Below are 19,153 nucleotides of genomic sequence, written 5' to 3' on the forward strand. Positions count from 1 at the left end.
GGGGGAGTCCGTCACCTTGCTGTGCTCCAATATTTCAACGGTTGTGGGACATGTAGCCTGGTTTAAACAAGTCGACAGATCAGAGCCTGTGTGTATCTCGACTATGTACAGCTCTCATTCATCAACAGTTGATTATTACTTAGAAAATAGACATTTTAAAATGTTCAGCAACAACACCACCATCTTCCTTAACATCACAAAGGTAGAAATAGCTGACAGTGGTCTGTATTTTTGTGGATTGTTACCACATAAATACATGGTGTTTGTCAATGCAACATTTTTAATGGTTCAAAGTAAGAGTCGAGTTTTGAAATATAATATAATTGTGTAAATATTGACGTAACATTAGCTGAAGAAACATGTAATAAATTAAATCAGGAGTTAAATTAACTACAACCAATGTATTTGACTAATAATAAATAAGAGGATTTTATTAGTCTGTTAAAAACTTTATCTGCTGTTTGACTTTTCTTCAGCTGACTAAACCAAATAACTGCTAACCATAGTCTTTTCTGTTATTTTGAGAGTCCCAACTTCCATTTGTAGATGTTCTATAAATAGTAATACTATCAATAAGCTTTCAACAAACTATCTATTCATAAGCAAAGGCTTGATAAGGTTAGTGTTAAGTTTTGAATAAGGTTTGGGGTAAAGGTTTAGAATGAGGTTATGATCAAGTTTACAATTAGAAGATTTACAGATTCAAATTTTACCGATAATCAGTAGATAATCTGAGTATCTATAGAAACACTTTTGGGACACTCAAAATAAAGTATTTTCACTTTCACATGTGATGATTACATTAACAAACTCTGAGTTACAGGGCCTAACAGAAGTGAGGAGATACCACAAAGTGAGTGTCACGGTCGTGGGATGAAAAGGACACAGGCGCAGAGTAGAGGTAGGTAAGGTAATCCATGTTTAATGAAAAAAAGAAAGAAGGACTCCAACAAAACAAAAGGCAACAACCAGTGACGTGGGTATTCCTTACACAGGATAAACAAAACCAAAATGAACCACGCCTTGGTGTAACGACCACCCCTGCCATCCCCTCTGTCTACCGTTCATCCTCCCCGGAGTACTAGTTATGTTTTGTTGTTATTGCTCTTATTACATTCAGTCCTGTCCTGTGTTATAGTCAAGCTACAAGTCCTCTACCTATCTCTGTGCTATCAGCACCAGAGCACTGTGAACAGGTGTTTCCAGTTGCCTTGTTAGTATGGTATTTAGCCAGTGTTGTTCAAGGACTGTTTGTGGATTATTGTTTCATGTGCCGTTTCTAAGCTTGACAAGTCTTTGTTTTGGACTATTTTCCATTAAATTATTGTTGATTGCACTTGCCTCTGCTTCCTACCTAAGAAACGTTACAGAATAATCCACCCATATGGAGGCAGCTCAACAAGAGGATTTTTCTGGGGCTCTTGAAGAAAGAGACAGGGTGTTGCGTCAACACCACGACAAGCTGGCTAACCTAGAGGTAGCCATGGATGAGGTTTTGCATAGGCTACGACGCATGGACACTACCAGTGCTACCGGCTCACTCAGTTCTCCTTCCCAGTCTCCTGTCGTTGTGCCTACTGGTAGTCACAGCGGAGCCGACCTGGCCCTACCCGAACGATATGATGGGCACCCTGAGCGTTGTAGGAGCTTCCTCCTACAATGTGATCTGTACTTTACGCACCGCGCCAGCTCCCGTCTATCAGATAGAGCCAGGGTTGCTACTGTAGTCTCAGTGTTGACAGGCAAGGCTCTAGAGTGGGCTACCGCTCTATGGGAAGGTGAAGGACCCGAACTCGACAACTATCGGGACTTTGTGGAGCTCTTCAAGGCGGTTTTCGATCATCCAGCGGTGGGCAGAGAGCGAGGCGACCGTCTCCTTCATATTCGTCAGGGAAGCAGGACGGCGGCGGAATATGCACTAGAGTTCCGCACTCTATCATCAGCCAGCGGCTGGAACGACACCGCCCTGCTTTCGCTGTTCCGAGACGGACTACGAGACGAGGTTAAAGTGGAGTTAGCGTGTAGGGACGACGAGGCCACTCTGGACCAGCTTATCGCAATGGCCACCCGTTTGGATCGTCTGTTACGTGCTCGTCGGAAACCTGCAGGCCGCACTCCTCTAACCCCAGTCACCCCCCCCTTCGACGAGCCCATGGAGATGGACTCAACCCGCCTGTCACCAGGAGAGAGGAGACGCCGCTTGACTATGGGTCTGTGCCTTTACTGCGGGGAAAGCGGACACCTGGTCTCTCAATGCCATCATCTACGCGGTCCTCAGCGCTCTCAGAAGGCTTCTCCTTCCTCGCCCCCAACGGTAGGACTCACTCTCTCTGGTCTCACGTTATCCAAAAACGTCCTTACCTTTAACGTTGCCCTGATTGACTACCCCGCCTTGAGTCCTATAGCGGCCTTAATAGATTCGGGGGCAGCAGGGAATTTTATTGATGAAGGCCTGGTGCGCTCGTGGAGCATGCCAGTAGAAGCTTTGTCTGTCCCTATCCCGGTATTGGCTGTGGATGGTAGACCCATCGGCAGCGGTAAGATCACAGAGCGCACCACACCATTGACTATTAGACTGGGTGACCATCACACAGAACGGCTCAGGTTGTATATTATTCCATCTCCTACCCATCCTGTTGTGCTGGGTATGCCCTGGTTGGTGAAACATAACCCCACCATCTCCTGGCAAGATAGATGTGTGTCGCAATGGTCACCCGCCTGTGCTTCTAGATGCCTTTCTGTGCCCATGTCTATACAGTTCACTTCCATTGAGAGTCCTGATGAAGCGGTGGTCTTATCGGAAGTTGTACCACCGGAATACACTGACCTGCAAGAGGTGTTCAGTAAGAAGAAGGCCTCACATCTGCCTCCGCACCGCACCTATATAGGAGACCATAGGTCTGAGTGGACGTCCATGACATGCGGAGTTCCTCAAGGCTCAATTCTTGCGCCACTCCTATTCAACCTGTACATGCTCCCAATGAGCCAAATAATGAGAAAGAACCAAATCTCTTATCACAGCTATGCAGATGACACACAGATCTACTTAGCCCTATCGCCAAACGATTACAGCCCAATTGACTCCCTGCTCCAATGCATTGATGAAATAAATAGTTGGATGTGCCAAAACTTTCTTCTGTTAAACAAAGATAAAACTGAAGTTATTGCGTTTGGAAATAAAGATGAAGTTCTCAAGGTGAACGCGTACCTTCACTCTAAAGGTCAAACAACTAAAAATCAAGTCAGGAATCTCGGTGTGTCTCTAGAGTCAGACCTTAACTTCAGTAGTCATGTCAAAGCAATAACTAAATCAGCATACTATCATCTGAAAAATATTGCAAGAATTAGATGCTTTGTTTCTAGTCAAGACTTAGAAAAACTAGTGCATGCTTTCATCACCAGCAGGGTGGATTATTGTAATGGACTCCTCACTGGCCTTCCCAAAAAGACCATAAGACAGTTGCAGCTCGTACAGAACGCCGCGGCCAGGATTCTCAGCAGAACCAGAAAATATGATCATATCACACCAGTCCTCAGGTCTTTACACTGGCTGCCAGTTACATATAGGATCGATTTTAAAGTATTACTACTGGTATATAAATCGTTCAAGGGCCTAGGACCTCAATACATTGCAGATATGCTCAATGAATATAAACCCAAACGAACACTCAGATCATTAGGATCACATCAGCTAGAAATACCAAGGGTTCACTCTAAGCAAGGAGAGTCTGCTTTTAGCTATTATGCCAGTCGCAGCTGGAACCAGCTTCCAGAAGAGATCAGATGTGCTCCTACAGTAGTCACATTCAAATCCAGACTCAAAACACATCTATTTTACTTTGCATTTAATGAATGAGCACTGTGCCACTGTCCGTCCGACTGTTTTCACTGTCCTTTATTTTATTATATTTTTTATTCTAAACTGTATTTGACATTATATTCTTAACGGTTTTAATTTTTCTTATTTCTTCACTGTTCTGTATTTGATTTTATATTCTTAATGGTTTTTATTATTTCTTATTTCTGTAACAGTTCCTCTGTCAAATGGATATTTATGTAAAGCACTTTGAATGACCATTGTGTATGAAATGTGCTATATAAATAAAATTGCCTTGCCTTGCCTTGCCTTGCCTTGCACCTGGGACTGTGCCATTGACCTCCTCCAGGACGCAGAGTATCCACGGAGCCATGTCTACCCCCTTTCCATAGCAGAAACCGAGATCATGGAAAAGTATGTAGCCGAATCCCTAGCACAGGGATACATAAGGCCCTCCACCTCACCAGTCTCTTCCAGCTTTTTCTTCGTCAAGAAGAAGGATGGGGGGCTCCGTCCTTGTGTAGATTACCGCGCTCTTAACAACATCACGGTAAAGTACAAATATCCGTTACCTCTCATACAATCTTCCATCGAAAGATTACACGGTGCCAAGTACTTCACTAAGTTAGATCTACGCAGTGCGTACAATCTGATCAGGATCAGAAAAGGGGATGAGTGGAAAACAGCCTTCAGCACCACTTCGGGTCATTATGAATACATGGTGATGCCCTATGGTCTGTCGAATGCTCCCTCTGTGTTCCAAGCTTTTGTCAACGACATATTCAGGGATTTACTCTGCTCATGTGTTCTAGTGTACATCGATGATATACTCATCTACTCACCCTCATATGACTCCCACGTGCAGCAAGTACGAGAGGTGCTGAAACGGCTGTTGCGCCATCATCTGTATGTGAAAGCGGAGAAGTGCCTCTTCCACAAAACGTCTGTGGCCTTTCTGGGCTACCAACTGACAGACACCGGGCTGGACATGGCTGTTGACAAAACGGAGGCGGTAAGAACCTGGCCGGTACCCACTACTATAAAAGGGTTACAACGATTTCTGGGTTTTGCTAATTACTACCGGCGCTTCATCAGAGCATTCAGCACGGTGGCTAATCCTCTCACCAGTCTGTTAAAGGGGAACTCGCCGCGCTTGAAGTGGAATGACAGGGCAAGGGCGGCCTTCACCGCTCTGAAGGATCGCTTTGCCACTGCCCCGATACTCAAACACCCGGACCCAGATCTTCCTTTCATCGTGGAGGCGGATGCCTCCGAAGTAGGACTCGGGGCCGTCCTCTCACAGAGACAAGGCACGCCACCCAAGTTGTTCCCTTGTGCCTTCTATTCCAGGAAACTCAACCAAGCGGAACAAAACTATGATGTGGGAGACAGAGAATTGCTAGCGATCGTGGATGCTCTCAAACACTGGAGGCACTGGCTGGAAGGGGCCCGATGTCCGTTCCAGGTGTGGACAGATCATCGCAACCTGGCCTATCTGAAGGAGGCCCGGCGGTTGAATCCCAGACAGGCTAGATGGGCTCTTTTCTTAACCCGCTTCGATTTCACAGTCACATACCGACCAGGCACAAAAAATGGGAAGGCCGATGCGCTATCGCGCATGCACGACGGAGAGGAGAGGCACGTTGTGGAGACGCCAGTGATACCCCCCTCGCGCATCGTCGCACCCATCCAGTGGGAGGTGGATACGGAAATACAACAGGAACAGGTGAGACACCCCCCACCTCCTAACTGCCCTCCGGGGCGTCTCTATGTTCCAGAGACCTATAGAGATCAGCTTTTGGTCTGGGCACACACGTCTCCTGCCACAGGCCACCCAGGCATTACACGCACCTTGGGCACGCTACAGGCAAAATATTGGTGGCCCCAGATGCCCCAGGACGTCCGCCAGTATGTCTCTTCCTGTTCGGTGTGCGCCCAAAGCACTACACCAAGACACCTACCCTACGGTAAGCTGCAGCCCTTACCTATCCCACAGAGACCCTGGTCCCACCTGTCTGTGGACTTCATTACTGACCTCCCCGTATCTAAGGGTTCGACAGTCATCCTGGTAATTGTAGACCGCTTTTCTAAGGCCTGTAGACTGGTTCCGTTTCCTAAATTGCCCACAGCCATGCAAACAGCGGAAGCATTGTTCACATATGTGTTCCGTATCTACGGATTGCCCGAAGAGATTGTGACAGACAGAGGTCCTCAATTTACGTCACGTGTATGGAAATCTTTCATGGGAAAACTGGGGGTAGCCGTCAATCTAACATCTGGTTATCACCCACAGTCAAACGGCCAATCGGAACGGACCAACCAGGAAATAGGGCGATTCCTGAGGTCATACTGCAGCTCTTGTCCAGGCGATTGGGCAGATGTATTACCCTGGGCTGAAATCGCCCAGAACTCACTTCGCCACTCCTCCACTGCCCTGACACCTTTCCAGTGCGTTCTTGGTTACCAACCAGCATTGGCACCCTGGCACCGCAGTTCTGAGCAGGTCCCGGCTGTCGATGAGTGGTTTAGGCGCGCTGAAACTCTATGGAACGCTGCCCACACACGCCTCCAGCGTGCTGTCCGACGCTTCAAATCACATGCAGACCGTCGCCGGGGCGACGCCCCTATCTTCCAGCCTGGTGACAGGGTGTGGATTTCCACCAGGGACATGAAACTGCACACCCCATGCAGAAAGTTGTCTCCCCGTTACGTTGGGCCGTTCCCCATCCTGCGGCAGGTGAATGACGTTTCCTTTGCGGTACAGCTCCCGGCACACATGAAACTCTCTCCCGTTTTCCATGTTTCCCTGCTCAGGCCGGCGGTAAGGGGTCCTCTTGATGCAACAGGGGGAGGCGCAGACCCCCCTGCTCCTTTGGATGTCGACGGTGAGGCTGCTTATGCTGTGCGTGACCTGCTGGACTCCCGGAGGCGTGCGGGGCGCCTGCAGTATCTCGTCGATTGGGAGGGGTTCGGGCCAGAGGAGAGGAGTTGGGTGCCCGCCTGCGACGTCTTGGATCCTTCCTTGTGCCACGACTTTCACCGTCGCCGTCCCGACCGTCCTGGCCCTCGCCAGCGTGGTCGTCCTCGCACTCTGCCCTCCTCCGCGGCTGGAGCCGCTCCTTGGAGAGGGGGTGATGTAACGACCACCCCTGCCATCCCCTCTGTCTACCGTTCATCCTCCCCGGAGTACTAGTTATGTTTTGTTGTTATTGCTCTTATTACATTCAGTCCTGTCCTGTGTTATAGTCAAGCTACAAGTCCTCTACCTATCTCTGTGCTATCAGCACCAGAGCACTGTGAACAGGTGTTTCCAGTTGCCTTGTTAGTATGGTATTTAGCCAGTGTTGTTCAAGGACTGTTTGTGGATTATTGTTTCATGTGCCGTTTCTAAGCTTGACAAGTCTTTGTTTTGGACTATTTTCCTTTAAATTATTGTTGATTGCACTTGCCTCTGCTTCCTACCTAAGAAACGTTACACTTGGGGCCTACAAACTAAACTTAAATAGGGTCCCCAATTGGAGGCAATAACTAACACCTGCCTCCAATTGGGGAAACCAAAAAAAGGAGCCGAGGTGGCTAAAGGCCACCTCCTGTCCTGTCCTGGCTATGCCCCGAGCCCAGCGCAGAGATGGCTAGGGGCACAGCCAGGACGTGACAGTACCCCCCCCCCAAAGGCGCGGGCTCCCGACCGCAAGACCGGGACGACCACACCCGGACCGGCGGAGGCTCAGCGCCCGGAGCCGCCGGCACAGGCCGGGGAGGCGGAGCCGCAGGGACAGGCCGGGGAGGCAGAGGGCCAGGAGACGGGAGAGCCGGCAGAGGGACAGGAGCCGGCAGGAGAGCTGGCGGCGGATCGACAGCCGGCGGAGGAGCAGGAGCCGGGGGAGCCGGCGGAGGAATAGGAGACGGGGGAGCCGGCGGAGGAATAGGAGCCGGTGGAGGAGCAGGAGCCGGGGGAGACGGCGGAGGGTCCGGAGCCGGCGGAAGAGCCGGCGGAGGAGTAGGAGCCGGGGGAGCCGGCGGAGGAATAGGAGCTGGCAGAGGAAGAGGAGACGGGGGAGCCGGCGGAGGAATAGGAGACGGGGAAACCGGCGGAGGGTCAGGAGCCGGCAGAAGAGCCGGCGGAGGAGTAGGAGACGGGGAAACCGGCGGAGGGTCAGGAGCCGGCGGAAGAGCCGGCGGAGGAGTAGGAGCCGGCGGAGGAGCAGGAGACGGGGGAGCCGGCGGGGGAATAGGAGCCGGTGGAGGAGCAGGAGCCGGGGGAGCCGGCGGAGGAATAGGAGCCGGCAGAGGAATAGGAGACGGGGGAGCCGGCGGAGGAATAGGAGCCGGCGGCAGGTCGGCAGCCGGCGGAGGAGCAGGAGCCGGGGGAGCCGGCGAAGGGTCAGGAGCCGGCGGAGGAGTAGGAGCCGGCGGAGGAGCGGGAGCCGGGGGAGCCGGCGGAGGGTCAGGGAGAGCCGGCGGAGGGTCAGGGAGAGCCGGTGGCAGCCGGCGGAGGAGCAGGAGCCGGGGGAGCCGGCGAAGGGTCAGGAGCCGGCGGAGGAGTAGGAGCCGGCGGAGGAGCGGGAGCCGGGGGAGCGGGCGGAGGGTCAGGGAGAGCCGGCGGAGGGTCAGGGAGAGCCGTTGGCAGCCGGCGGAGGAGCAGGAGCCGGGGGAGCCGGCGAAGGGTCAGGAGCCGGCGGAGGAGTAGGAGCCGGCGGAGGAGCGGGAGCCGGGGGAGCCGGCGGAGGGTCAGGGAGAGCCGGCGGAGGGTCAGGGAGAGCCGGCGGAGGGTCAGGGAGAGCCGGTGGAGGGCCAGGGAGAGCCGGGACAGGCGACGGCGCCGCAGAGGCCGGGACAGGCGAGGGCGCCGTGGGACGAGGCGGCGGCTGCCGGGCAGGAGAGGGCGCCTTGGGACTTGGCGGTGGCTCCTGGGCAGGTGAGGGCACCGCGGGACGATGTGGGGGCTCCTGGGCAGGTGAGGGCGCTGCGGGCGGCGGCGGCCAGTCATCCGCGGCCTCGGGCGTCGCCGGCCAGTCATCCGCGGCCTCGGGCGGCGGCGGCCAGTCCACGGCAGGCCCGGGCGGCGGTGGCCAGTCGCTGGCTGCGAGAACCGGTACGGCGGGTCCCGATAGCCCCACCAGTCCTCACATCTCCCTACATCTGGGAAAGCCATTTTGAAATTAGTGATGATACAACTGGGCATTTGATCTGAGAGAAATAATTGGAGAGTTGATCAGACAGCATGCTTTTTACGAAAGAAAAGAGAGAAGGGTTCCAGTCTATATGAAAACAAGATATGGTCTTTTATATTTATTTTTAGTGGGACCGAAAACATATTCTCATTTTCAGCCACAAATTATGGTTAACCAACTTTTCTCAGATAAACTGTGCAGATAGTTTATCACCTACCAATCTGGCCACCTTTCAGTTGTTCTAGCCGTGCCTGCCAGTTTCCACTTTCTTTTATGTAGTTGCGAAGTGCCTACGGAAAGTATTCAGACCACTTCACTTTTTTTAAATTATGGTACGTTACAGCCATATTCTATTCATCAACACACCCCTTAATGACAAAGCCAAAAACATTTTTTCAAAATGTTTGTAAATTCATATTTAAAAAAGATCACATTTACACATTTAAGTATTCAGACCCTTTGCTTAAAATTGTGCTCAGGTGCATACTGTTTTCATTGATCATTCCTTGAAATGTTTGTACAACTTCATCGGAGTCCATTTCTGGTCAGTTCAATTGATTAAGGGTCCCATTGTTGACAGTGCATGTTAGAGCAAAAGGCAAGCCATAGAAGTGGAGTGGCAGCCCATGCCTCCTACCTGCCAGAAGCGGCAGCCCGTGCCTCCCCCGGCTCCTGAACCTCCCCCGGCTCTTGAACTCCCGCCGGCTCCCCCGGCTTCTGGCCCTCCGCCGGTTCCCGACCCGCCGCTGGCTGTCCCTGCTCCTGGTTCTCCGAAGGTCCCTGGTCAATGCACCACGAGGGAGCTTCTGCCTGTTCCTGTCCCTGGTATCCGTCCCGGGGCTGAGCCTCCGCCTTGGTGCCCTATCCGTTCTCCCCTTTGTTTGTTTTGGCGCGTCCGGGTGTCCTCGCCTTTGGGTGAGGGGGGGGGGGGGGGTACTGTAATGGTCCCAGCCTGAGAGGACCGTTCCACTTCGTGTTTTCTGTTTGTCCTTGACTTGTCTTGTACTTCTATGGTCTTTCCTGTTCTTGTTTCAGTTGATCGGTATATTCATTTCACCTGTGTTTAGCCCCCACCTGTTTTTGTTCCCCTCGTTAGTCTGTGTATTTAGTTCAGCCATTTCTCCCTGTCCCTGTTGGTCATTGTGCGCGTGTCATGTTTTCTGTACACCTGGAACTCCTGAGCGTCTTGTAGTGCCCGGCACTCCGCTTTCTTTGTTTTTATTTATTAAAAAGGAAACACACCAACATTCGTGTACGCCGTCTCCCTTTCTAAAACGTGACACCTCCATATTTTGGTTACTGTATGTGAGAAAAACATTCCCTCCAAGACCTTTACCTTGCTTGGGATGCAAATGTGAGAGGTTGCAGGATTTCAGTTTGAGACTGGCGTACACATGAATTGGATATATTGGTGTTGTCATGGAAAACCAAGTCCACAATGACTAAAACAAAAATCACTTCAACTCAGGAACTTGTGAATCCAATAGACTTTAATGAAAATCATAGGAGAGTGACAGACATTAAATCCCTTCTGCAGATACACCCAAATTCTAAGTCTGGGACCATGGCTTTTATACAAAAACTTTTACCCATAACGCCATCTGACCATCCTTTTGAGAGTCCCCTGAGATGGGGGCCCTCTTCTTTGTTCTCTGTTTCTTAATTAAAACTACTAACTCATGACAACCTTATGGTTCATTTTTGGGTCACACTTCCAATGAACTCAACACGGTCATACATTTTAGGGTCATAACTGTCTAGGTACCGGATGATACCATATTGAGGAGGCCATTCATGATGACCCCCGGGTCAAGATGTACATATCATGATGAGAGCTCACTGTCCAGGTGTGTGTGTGGGCGGAGTATATCATTCGGGAAGTCGCTGTCAGTGTGTCTGGATTTCATATTAATAATATTTCATAAAAAGATTAATTAAACATGCATATTGATATATTCATAACACGTGTGATTATAAGCAACTTACAGAAAAATCCCTCTCATATCCCCCCTTAGTGGCTTGACAGAGCCACTTAAATTTAGGCCTGAGACCGCCAGGTGAGGAGGAGTACCTTAGTATCCATGTGAGGGTTGAAATCAACTCAAACATCTTAATGCCCATTCCTCGTAGCCCGTCGGCCCCAGAGGCTGGAAGTCAAACCTCTTCCCCTCCTTCTGGCTGAGTGGAAGTAAAAGACTCACCAACCTATCCAATCTGTGGGATATGGGTGTGTGTAAGCGTGTGCAGGTTTCTTTTTTGAGCCTTAGCAAAGTATGGTGTTTCAAATGAGTATATAGATAAAAGCAAAGTAAATACAATGACTAATCTAGACGTGAGACAGCATAATAGAGATCACATGAGAATAGTGGTTACATGAGACAGAATAAGATTGATTACATAAGATATTCCCGTATCACATGAGGTAGAACGGTATGAGGTAATAAACAAAGAATAGAAACACAGTCAGTACTTTAAAAAGATACAGAAGAAATACAAAAAGATACAAGAAATATAAAAATACTAAAAGTCCGTATGTGTCCCCCACAATGCTTTTTTGTCATCCGAGGTCCCTACATCACCTTTATTAGAGAACAGTCCCACTCCAAGATTGATGTCCAACGGTGCACAGTCCTTCCTGGCACACAGGGGGCAGTTCCCCCTTTGGTAGAGGGCACAGTTGTAGGGCTCAGGGTAGTGATAGTGTCCATCTTCAGCCGGGCATCATTTGCTGCAATACTGGCAATGACTCATCCTATATGGGCATGGATAGTGTCTGCGCGGTATCTTATCATAAACTTTAACATCCCGCTGTGGATTAGAAGGGTTACTCTTCCCCACTGTATCCATTCCGACATAAACCTCTCCCGTTTCTTCATACAACTGGTTCACGAAGGCCTCCACCAGGGGAGCATTCGGGTCGGGCCGTCCATCAATGCCTGCAAGAGAAGAAGGACATTGCCACCTGGCAACAGGGTCAGTCGGCTGCTCGTACAATGGTTCACCGTCCATGTCACAAGGGGCTCCACTTCTGTTAACATACTGTCCAGGATGTCCTGCACGGGGGTTGACTAGTGGGCTGTTGTCTGAGTTCTGAGCTCCCCGTAGCAGCATTTGAGCGTTCACAGTCCGGGTCAAGTATACTTTGAGGAGAGGAACGGCACAGCATGAGCCTAATGCAAATAACACTAATACTATCCCAATAACTATCCCTACCTTAGTGAGAATAGCCCCCCCATTTACCAAACGAAAGTTCGAACCAATCCCAAGCATGAGCGTCCCTAACTGCATTATCCATAACTTCCTGTCTCAGTCGTTTTAGCTTAGCCATGGCCTGGGTAAAGGTACCACCTGGTGCAGTGTTGTTAGGAATGAAAGTACAACACTGTTCCCCAAACATAACGCAGACACCCCCATTTTCTGCTAGGATCCAATCTAAGGCCTGTCTATTCTGCCATGTCATTTTACTACTGCATCAGTGTAGCTGATAAACTGTTGCTGATTGTAATAGATGTAGTTAATCCACTCCATATTCTTATTGGGTGTTATCCATAAGAATATAGATTCTAGCCCTGAGGTGATCTCACTCCTGGCCTTAAACTCATTCGGGATCCCACGTGGCTGTCCTATTGCGTCAATGACAATTACTGGATCTGGTGTATATGCCCTTCTAGCTTGAGGCCTAACTGGTGCATCCTCACTTTGCTGAGCTTCTCCTGGAGACGAGAAAACATGTGGGATTATTGATACATCCTGTGCTGCTCTAACCCTGGCGCAAGTGCCAGACCACCCTTTCGGCAACACAGGCCTCAGCTTTCCTCCCCCGCATATCCAGAATATGTCAGCTATAGCCTGGTCTTGGTCTAGGTAAATGCTTCTTACTCCTTTCCTTTGGGATAGGGTACATTTTTCCCCTGACTGCATCATGTTTAACTCCCCTTTGTCCAAATTGATAAGAGTTTTACATTTGAGAAAGTGTCCTACTGAAACAGTTCCTGTGGTATAGTAACAGGCAGGTCTACCTAATATCTTTAAACCACTCTCAGGGAGGGTGTGTTCTGCCATTTCCTTACTTATTCTAATATTTAAGTCCTGACATTCTAACGTTGTTTCAAGGCGTAGGCTTCTCATTTCAGTTTGAAGTTTTTTGTTTCCCAACCACGCTAAACATGTTGCAGTACATGGCTTGTAGAGCCGTTCGTCGTCTATCCCAGCATTCCATAACCCTCGTCTAGGCACGATTGCCATCCCTTCTCAATGGGCACAATGACCATACTTCCCAGGCCTGCTCTAGAGCATACTAAACAATTATCCATCTCGTGCTGCATGGCTGTATACTGAGCCCATCTATTCAACCCGTATCTCTCAACTGCCTTGATATGATTATCCTCTGCTTCTATTGAGGGAGTGTGAGTGGGTACCTCAATCAAGGCCTGTTCTGTCGTGGGTACAGGGAGCCATCTCCACCCTTCCGTGGCCCCTGGGGCTGCGTGCCGTCCTGCCCTGGATACAGGGACTAGAGGCTCCTTTCCTACTGCCGCCGTAGGTGATGACTCCTCCCCTGAGCCACCCTCATCTGGGTTCCACCATTCTATTGGATGGTTCTCGGTACCGTCCGGGAATCTGGTAATGGTTAGCTGGAGAGACAACTGATGCTCGTTATTATGTTGCACAATTATATCCCATCTGCCACTTGTCTCATGTACAGTGATGACACATTTACCTGCAGACCAAGTTGCTTGACCGTATAGGCCACTATCTGCCCAAGAACACAGTGTTTCCCCACCCTGGGTGTTTACCATTATCGATCTCTGGGCTTCATCGCTGGTTTTAGCGGGTATTCTAGCCTCTCTAGCTTTGAGTACACCACATGCTTAATCTTCTCTTTTCCCTCGCCGAGGTGTCGGAGTCTGCACTACCTAGTTCTCTATCCCACGCTAGGCCCCATAATTCCCCATTCCTTTCTCCCCAGCCTCTCTCTCTCTTTGATAAGGTGGGCTTGACTCTCTCAAGCAACCGTTCTGCTCTGGCTCTAGTAACAGAAGGTGTCGCGTTCACTCTACATTTCCTTCGACTGCATCTAACCAAATACCTCACTTTGAACCTCCTCTCTGTCCTGCGGGCCACACTCCCCTTTCCCACTGTGACCCACAATCTTCCATTGCTGTTCCTTTTCTTCTACCCTTCCTAACCATGTGGTTTCGTCCTTATTGCCAGACTTGTCTGTACTAATGAAGACTGCGATTTCTATTCCTGCATTGCTAATAATGCTGCTGTACATGCCTCATTCCTCCTGTCAAGGTCAGTGTCTGGGTTTCTAGGGTCAGTAATAAGTTCTGTAGTGTCAGTCGAGGTCGGTGGGGTCGGTGATGGGACACTGTTTCCTACTGATGTCAGGAGGGTGCGGCCCCCCTTAGATGTTTCCTGCGGAGGCACCAGTTGAGGGATCCGTTCTGCCGTCGCCCGTCCCCTCTCTCCTAGGATCGGCAGCATCAACCATAGCCCCAGAGCTGTCAGCAGCAGGCTTTGGCGCCTCTCTGCTGGACTCGGATGGCTCCGGCGAAGGTACCAGTTTCTCTGGCGTTGGGGGTGCCTGGAAGATCAGCATTCTTATCCTCCTCATGTTGTTCCGCTCCTCGTGGGACCTTGGTGCAATGGTTGAGGTGGCACCACGTGTCGCTGCCCTCCACTCGTACCGCCGTCACCGTGGCCTGTCTCTCCTGGGCTCTTTCCACCTCCTCCTGTAGACCCTGATGTAAACCTGGTCTCCTGGAACCACCGCCCTGGGCTGATCGTCCTCTGGCTCCGGTACCCGCGCACTTTCCTGTTTGTAAATAAGCTCAGGTATAGTAGTTAGTTGCCTGATATATTCCCTGAATTCCAGCTCCAATTGCTCCAGAGGAGGCCCTTCGTGAGGGCCTTGAAGCTCAGGCACAGGCATGGGTCGACCCGTAAGCATTTCGTGCGGTGTTAGATGCGTGGTTCTGTTAGCTTCCATGCGACAACTCATTAGTGCTATTGGTAGAGCATCAACCCAATTCAAACCTGTGCTGGCACAGATCTTATTGATCTTGGTCTTTAGCGTGCCGTTTGCTCTCTCTACCATGCCCTGGGACTGGGGATGGTAAACACAACCCAGCCTCTGTTTGATGTTGAAGTGTTGAATCACCTGCTTCAGTGTCCTTTGAATAAAAGCCGACCCATTGTCAGAACTGATTTCTGACGGTATGCCAAATCTAGGCATCACCTCTCTTGTCAGGAACCTTATTACTGTCCCTGCTCCCTGATCTTTCGAGGGGGTTGCTTCTATCCACCTGCTGAACCTATCAATTACCACCAGCATGTACCGTTTTCCATGGATTGGTCTTATCATATCCACATAGTCCATGACTAAATGTCTGAACGGTCCCTCTGGTGTTGAAATGTGACCCAATGGCATCGTGGAGAACCAGTCTCCACTTCTGCTTATCTGCTTTTAGAACAGGGAACAAAGGTGTGTTACAATCGCTAACTTTCCTCAAGCACGTCTGCCTCTGCTAGACCCCCAATGGTGGGTTCAATACCTGCCACCGCCTCTGGTTTCATGTAGTACTGTTTCTTCCATACCGGTTTGGCCCCTGGCTTCACTTTAATGAACACAGGACTAGCTGATTTAACGAGCCCTACATCTGTGTCATGTCGAGACCACAAGTGCTCCAGGACCACCCGCTCCATCTCCTCCCGTAACTGTTCCTGCCTGTCTGCCACTTTCCCCATCTGCACTTGCTGACCTGTGGTGACTTCGACCTCCTGAGGTTCCCCAATAATGTCTGCAAAACAAAGGATTTTAATGAGATAATTTTCAGGAGAACAGAAGATTAGGGGATTGTCAGTTTTGACCCATGCAACCTGCGTTGCATGTTTCATCATAGGGCCCAGGTCTTTTGCTTTGAACCCATCGTTTACCAGCAGTGTGATGTGGGGGACTGATCCGGATACATCAAACCAATCGGCTATCAGAGTTGAACCTTCAGCATCAGTTATTTCCATAGCCACACCCTGTTTACCAATGACAAAGTACTGAGACACAGCGTGAACTGGCTTACCGTTTACTGTATCTAACCACAACTGCTCGAAAATGCACTCCTGATGAGGATCATATTTTAGAGGGCAATGGTAGGCTAATGCTGGCTGTCTAGCCTGTGGTAATTGTGCTTCAATGTACAAACCCCACTTACAAGTGACCTCCCTAACAGCGTTTTCTATGTTACCAATCCAGTACACGTTAGCCAATGGTGCCTGGTGAATTGACAATTGAGTTTTGATTCCCAAGTTATCTATGATTATCCCATCTGGTGAACACTGAATTTGTAGCCCCAGCCGGCACAGGGCGCCCCGATCTAATAAGTTTACAGGAGTGTGTTCAGATATTAAAATAGGAATTTCTATCGAGCGTCCGCTCGTGGTTACTTTGACTGGAGCTGTCATGGGTATTAGCTGCGTTTGTCCCGAGAATCCTTTTGTCTTAGCATATTTACCTGACTTGGGGAGGTGAGAGGCGTAATTTGGACTTACACAAGTGTAAGTAACTCCAGTATCTACCATCATTGGTGTGCCCCTATCATTTATACGAACCTGCAGCATTGGTTCCTCGTCAGCCTGTGATGTTAGTGTTACAAACTGACCCTCCACCATAGGATTCTCTGGGCCTCCTCAGTATTGCTGGTTTGGTCCTGCATAAGGATTTACGGGACCTTGGCTGGGCGGGCCTGGCGGCTGCTGCCACACCCCTGGGGCCCGGTTGCCTCCCTGCCAACCCTGACCATTGGTGGCCGGGTTAAATGCAGTGGAGTTCCACAGGTTCAGTGGACAGAATCGTCTGATGTACCCCTCTTGTTGACACCCCAACAGGCTTTCCTAAGGGCCCCGGGCCCACCTAGATTCTGAGGTTGGTACCTTCCAATATTCTGATCTTTTTTTGGGGGCTGTGTATACACATTTGCCACTGGTTTTTGGGGAGGTCCATACATAGCCTGTGGCTGTTGTGCTGGGCGTTGACCTCCCTGGAGGATAGGCGCCATTGTGTCAGGTGAGGCCTCTGTAGTAACCGGAGCTTGGGTCTTTTTTCTTTTTGTCAGGTATCAAGCTGTAATTGGGTTTGAGTTTTGAGTTTTCTCTGAATATCCCTCCCCTGTTCAGCCAGTATTTTTTCATTTTGTCTGTATCTGTCAACAGCATGAACGAAATAGTCTCTAAATTCTTTGTGAGTCTTTGATGTAGTCACCCCCACAGCATCCTCCAGCTTGGTTCTTATGGGAGCTGGCATTGCTTCCACCAACGCTTTCCTGAACATATGAGACACAAGTTTGTCAGTTTCTGGGTCATGTTCAGTTTCCATTCTCCATCTGTCCGCCTGCTTTTGTAAGTATTCAGCAGGGCTGTCTGTGTCCCCCAGTGGAGCCCCTCTCAAAGCAACAGTGTCCACCACAGCAGGGAACTCTTCCCTCAGGGCCTTCCACAACAAATGTCTGTAGGGATCGAAGGACCGCCCATCTCCGACAACACTCCCGATTGTCCATGCCATGCCACCATCTTTGAGCACCACCTCCGCTTTAGTCGTACCCAGCACTCTGACCAGCAAGGCTTTGATGTCCCCCGTCGCCAGTATTTTACCCGTGGTCAATTCTTCAAGCACTCTAATCCATTTTCCAGCCCCATTGTGGAGATTAGGTAATTTCACAACCAGGCCCTCCATTTCCTGAGTTGGCCATGGTACATAATGATGTTGATGCCCCTTAACTAGAATAGGTGCCATTTTGGTATAGTGCCTGGGTGTTTTTAATGTGTGTGCGCTCCTTAGTCTACCCTCTGGCTCCCTGCCATAGCGGCCAGGAGCAGCTGCGGCCCCCTCATACTCTTCCTCAGACTGTTCCTGTTCCTCCTCTGCCTGGCTGTCTGTGTCATCCTGTGGATCTGACTCCCCCCACTGCGACTCCCTAAGTTGTTCTACCTGCTGGACAAGCTTACGTTGACAGCTTTTGGACTTGCTCTTCCTGTCTCTTGATTTCCCCCCTCCCGTCTTATTACACTCCAACCAATCTATACATTCTTTGTAACAATCTAGTTGAAGGGCAGGTTTTCCCTTGGACCGTCCACCTTTCCCCAAAGGGGAAGACACCCAGGGTTTGTCCCTTTCCATCTCAACCTCTCCTTTGATCGTTACTACCGCCGATACTAGAGGGCATTGTGCGCCCTTGTAAGGCGGGGGCTCATCGATCCATTTAACCTTCTCAGCTGTCCTCTCCTCATCTCTCTGTAACATACGTCGGGCCTGGGCCAAACTGGCTAACTGGCCCCTTCCTTCCTCCAGAAACATTTTCATAACCTCCTGCTCTTTTTCACGTTCGAGCTTGCGCAAGTTACTATGGTCATTAATTGTATGTGAATATATGTGAATATTTTGTGGTCTATAGTGCTGCAAAAGTTACGTTTCATAAATACTCTGGAGGTTGTGGTCTCCTCACTCATTTCGTTACTTACTAATCGTAATCACCGAACAATTTCTGAGTTCAAATTATTACTTAAACACTGTGATACTTACAACAGCACTTCTCTCCTTCTCTGCATGTAGTCAGCCACTCTCACAGCTTTCACACCCCCAAGCACACAGCTTCTCTTCCCTTCTCACACTTCAGGCTCACTGCTTTTAAGGAATTTTCACACTCACACACCCGGGTACCCTTCCAGACGCTCTCCTCTCATGCACACGTTCGTCATACTCGTTTCACACTCTTACATACGGAAATCTGTTTCGCCACACCCAATCTTTCACATACATTTATACAGGCCTTTTCACACACATATATTGTTACAATGCATATATAGATTACTGGACACAAAAACCTAAACTTCCCCACACACTCCCACAGACTTAAGTTAACCGCGTCCCTCTCTTTCTCTCCTATAGAGGAATGCCACCTTAACCAACTCTGTGTAACTCATTCGTGCACGCACGCGTCCACAGGACTCCTGTCACACTCCTGTGCGGAGGAAGAACCCCGTCGGACCGTATCTCTAACACACACAGACGCACAGCTGCGGGTCTATTTTACCCCTAACTGTTGGTGTCTCCAGTCACTCCCACAGGTCACCGTAATGGGTAGAGCCTTTTCCACAAACACCCGCA

At 50.0% G+C, this 19,153-nt stretch overlaps 1 protein-coding gene across 2 annotated transcripts; it reads right to left on the reverse strand.

Moving 5' to 3' along the window:
- Positions 1-11,165: 11,165 nt before the first annotated feature.
- LOC117593909 lies at positions 11,166-17,005 on the reverse strand. Of its 2 annotated transcripts, XR_004575357.1 has the most exons (3): positions 15,552-17,005; positions 13,410-15,460; positions 11,166-11,927 (listed from the first exon to the last, which is right to left on the reverse strand). XR_004575357.1 is itself a non-coding variant. In XM_034290563.1 (2 exons), exons 1-2 carry the CDS (start codon positions 16,660-16,662, stop codon positions 15,315-15,317), a joined length of 1,257 nt encoding a protein of 418 aa, XP_034146454.1. In that variant the 5' UTR covers positions 16,663-17,005; the 3' UTR covers positions 11,166-15,314. The 2 variants fall into 2 exon arrangements, 1 of the variants encoding a protein (XP_034146454.1); XM_034290563.1 differs by having other exon boundaries at positions 11,166-15,460.
- Positions 17,006-19,153: the final 2,148 nt, after the last annotated feature.

This window comes from Esox lucius, chromosome 24 (genome assembly GCF_011004845.1).
Source record: "Esox lucius isolate fEsoLuc1 chromosome 24, fEsoLuc1.pri, whole genome shotgun sequence".
Classification (NCBI taxonomy): domain Eukaryota; kingdom Metazoa; phylum Chordata; class Actinopteri; order Esociformes; family Esocidae; genus Esox; species Esox lucius.